General features: G+C 42.4%; 1 protein-coding gene across 1 annotated transcript; it reads right to left on the reverse strand.

The window, feature by feature from the left end:
* Positions 1 to 3: 3 nt before the first annotated feature.
* On the reverse strand, positions 4 to 739 carry LOC122648418 (polyketide synthase 1-like; the record flags this gene model as incomplete). Its single annotated transcript, XM_043841629.1, has 2 exons — positions 523 to 739; positions 4 to 434 (listed from the first exon to the last, which is right to left on the reverse strand). Coding segments are annotated over exons 1-2 (609 nt in total), but the record flags the coding sequence as incomplete, so codon positions are not given.
* Positions 740 to 4,331: the final 3,592 nt, after the last annotated feature.

The following is a 4,331-nucleotide window of genomic DNA, read 5'->3' on the forward strand; positions in this document are numbered from 1 at the left end:
AGTATCACTTGGGCCACGGAAGGTGACAGCAGTGATCTCAGAGCAAACTACAAGAACACGAGCACCTTTGTTGTTCTCCGCAAGGTCCTTGGCAAGACGAAGGACCGTGCCACCAGCAAAGCATCCTTGTTGGTACATCATGAGTCTCTTCACAGAGGGTCGAAGGCCAAGAAGCTTGGTGAGTTGGTAATCACATCCAGGCATGTCAACACCACTTGTGGTGCAGAAGACCAAGTGGGTTATCTTAGATTTGGGTTGTCCCCATTCCTTGATGGCCTTCACAGCAGCTTCTTTCCCCAACTTTGGCACTTCAACAACCACCATATCTTGCCTAGCATCCAAAGAAGGAGCCATGTATTCACACATTGTTGGATTCTCCTTGAGAATCTCCTCATTCAAGTGCATGTAACGCTTCTTGATCATGGATTTGTCACCTGTAATTCACCAAACAAGCAAGATTTAGATAAGAAACCCAATGAGACCAATTCCTAATCCGATTCACCGATTTTTTTGGTTACTTACACATGCGCTGGAACTTCTCCTTGAGCTCGGTCTTGTGTTCACTGTTGGTGATACGGAAGTAGTAGTCAGGGTAAGTGCTCTGGTCAACACAGTTGGGGGGAGTGGCGGTGCCGATGGCCATGACGGTGGCAGGGCCTTCAGCCCTCTGAGCCTTGCGGATGGCATCGACATTCACCATTTTTTCCCCGGTAACGTTTGGGAGTTTAGGAAAGTGGGGGAAGTGTTGATTTGTACGACGATGGGCAAATGGGTGCTTTTAAAGACAAGCGGTGGGCTGTGATGGTATGGGTGGGGACTATGGAGTATGGAACAGGGAGTAGTTTCTTAAATAGAGAGGATGAAGTAGATGAGCATCACATGCTTTACCAACCCCCATCTCCACGCTTCCCATCTACGTCGGCTGTGAGATGGGTAGATATTAGATTCTCTTTTTGAGGGTACTGTTTGAATTAAGAATTTTGAAGATTCAACTACATCAGGTCATGAACCATGGTTTTAGGTAAGGCTGTTTAACGGTTCGGTTTCGGTGTAATCAGTTTGGTTCGATTTGGTGTATGGATTTTTAAGTGAAAACAACACCGAACTATTTATTAAATGGTTTCACTTATTAAAATCAAAATCATTTGTTAAACTGTTTCGATTTATCGGCCCTAAATAGTTTCGATCACGGTTTTAGATACTTGGGACTGATTTAAATCACATGTAGTGCTTGTTTGATGTACTCAAACAGCCACATTGAAAAGCACATGATTCTAATTCATAGAGAAGCCAAAAATATTCATAAAAAGATTGAATACTATTATACTAATGTATTTGAATGAATTCAATCTAATTATTTTATTAAAAATTTCGCATATACAATTCTACCAATCCATGTTTGACTCTCATTGTGTTCAAATTTAGCAGCAACCTATTGTATGAAGGCACTAATGGTTAATTATTGCCATTACATACTACTAATATTTGTTTCGATTTAAACCGTTTAATTAACGGTCTCAATTTTTAAAATCAAAACAAAATCAATTATTAAATATTTTCACGGTTTTGGTGTAAATAGCTCGGTTCAGTTTTGGTTTGATTTTGAAACCCTTAATTTTAGGTATAGGCATCAAAACAATATGTATCGTACCGGGTATCGACCTACATTGACCGTATCAGACTGTTTTACCTCAAAGATATCAATACTATACTATATTTTAACAATTTTATCCTTAGTCCATACCGTGCTCTGATTCGATATTGATTACGTATTGGTGGGGGGATCGGATATGTGTAGTGTGGCCATAAAACCTTATGTCAGCATATTAATTTGAAGGAAAAATTACGTTTTCATCTATTATGTCTATCACCCCTAAAAATTCATTTATTTAAAAATCTCCCTTGTATTTTGAAAAAAATCTTACAACCGTACCCTTACGGTTAGATTAGAACAGTTAAGTGATGATGTCATCGCCCAATTTTAATTTAAATGCTTATAATATCCTTGATGGGATAAAATGACACTAATGCCCTCTTCTTCTTCCTCTTCCTCTTCTTCCTTTTCTTCCTCTTTTTCTACACCACCACCACCCACCATTGCCGCAGCCACCATCATCGCCACCCACCATTGCCACCATCACCACCGTATGGCCAACAGCCCAACTCTCTCACCTTCATTTGGTCCGAGTCTTTGCTCAACAAGAACGAATCAGCCCCAAGTCGTTCAATGGACGCAGAGCTTTTCGTTCATCAATCAAGAGTCCATCAGGTCTGAAGGAAACTAAAGCCTTGCCGAGGGGCAATTCGTGGAGTTCGTTGTCGATACGGGAGATGATGGGAGGATGAAGGCTGTGGATGTGACTGGTCCAGTGATCTGAAGAGATATGGCCAGGGAAGAAGGTGTTCTTACAAGCGAACCACGGTTAGTCTTTTTGGACTAAGATGATGAAATTGATAGATTTCACTCACAAAATCCCCATTTTGCGTTTTATCTTTTTAATCGACGATTCGATTTCTGTGGGGGTTAATTTGGCTCCTTTTGAAGAACCGATTTGAGAATTTTAGGTTTTGGGCAGAGTTTGTTTCCACTAAAGAAAACCCTTCTATTTTTTTTTTTCAAATTTATGTTTATCCTTCTCCGTCCGTTGCTTGTTTGATGAAAAAATCTTATCTTCTTTTTTTCAGTTGGTAAATTTACTGAAGATCAGATAAAGAGAATGGAGAATTCGATTCGGAAGGTGTCTGAACCCATAGGACTTGTCAGAATGGTGAGTTCCCATTTCATTATTCTTGATAGTATAACAAGAGGATTCAAGGGTGGAAGGAGAAACTTTTGTCACATGCAGGGAAAGAAGTTCTGTTGAAGGCGGCAGTGGCTCCCATGGCTAATTTTGCTAGCTCTCATTTCAAATTGCCAGGTTCTTTTCATGACTCGATTAGAAAAGCTGCTGCTAGATTCTATTGGGGTGAGGCGGAAGAAAAGCAGAAGATCCACTGGATGTTTTGGCAGCATCTTTGTAGACCTAAATCTAGAGGGGGTTTGGGTTTCAAGGATACTAAGCTCCAAAACCGGGCTCTACTAGCTAAAGCAGCTTGGAGGTTATGGTCTAGTCCGGATTCTCATTGGGCTCGTTTTCTAAAGTCTATATATTTTCCTCATTGTGACTTCTTACCGGCCAAGCTTGGGAATTGCCCCTCTTGGGGTTGGAGGAGTCTCTTGATGGGCCGTGAAGCTCTGTTGGAGGGCCTTGTTTGGAAAGTTAGTGATGGAACTAAAATAAATATTTGGGAGGATAGATGGGTTCCAGGACTGCCAAAATTTAAGATTCAACACCCCAAACCCGAGGGGCGTGATCTTGTTTGGGTTGCAGACCTTATTGATCCAGTGGCTCGCAGATGGAATCTCGGTTTGCTTAATTCTTTTCTGCACCCCTCAGATGTGAATGTTATTATCCAAATCCCTCTTAGTTTGTTTCCGAATGAGGACAGGAGAGGTTGGGGTGCTTCTAAAGATGGGCGTTTTTCAGTTAAATTAGCCTATCGCTTGTTCGCTAAGAATGAAGAGCAAGACCAGTGGGCTAAGGCTTCATCTTCAAGGAGGCGACATTGGGATCAAATTCCAGATTTGGTCTGGAACCGTATTTGGTCAATTAAAACTTTGCCGAAAATAAAGTCCTTTCTTTGGCGGGCTTGTAATGAAGCGCTGGCTTCAGGTGAGGGATTACAGTCTTGGCAGATTAACATTGATCCTAGCTGTTCTAGATGTGGAGCCCCTTCTGAGTCGAGTGATCACATTCTGTTCGATTGCCCTTTTACTCGATGTGTGCGGTTTGGTTGCCTTCTACAGTTTGTCCCTCCTGATGATGCTCCTCGGCTGGCAGATTGGATCCAGAGTTGGGACTTTTGGTCTAGAAAGGATAAGAAAAAGGCTCAGGATTCTCTCTCTAGAGCGTCCTTTCTTTGTTGGTATCTCTGGAGGGCTCGAAATGAGATGGCTTTTAATGGGAAGGTTTGGACTCCTTCGGATGTTATTCAAATGGCAGAGAAGGCCTTCTTAGAATTCGATTCGGTGACTCATGGGCCTGGGTCGCAGCAGATGAGTGTAGGTGATGACACCTCTCCTTCTACCCTCCATTGGTCCCCCTCCCTCTAGCAGGTGTGATAAAAGTAAACTGCGATGCAGCGCTTCCTAAAGGATTTGCTAAAGGGGGAGTGGGTCTGAGTTTCAGAGATCATACGGGCTCCCTTCTGGTGGCTAGGTCCCTCCCTCTCTATTTCGGTTCTATCTTACAAGGGGAGATGATTGCCATTCGCAGTGCTCTAACTACTGC

Source organism: Telopea speciosissima, unplaced genomic scaffold (genome assembly GCF_018873765.1).
Source record: "Telopea speciosissima isolate NSW1024214 ecotype Mountain lineage unplaced genomic scaffold, Tspe_v1 Tspe_v1.1031, whole genome shotgun sequence".
Lineage (NCBI taxonomy): Eukaryota > Viridiplantae > Streptophyta > Magnoliopsida > Proteales > Proteaceae > Telopea > Telopea speciosissima.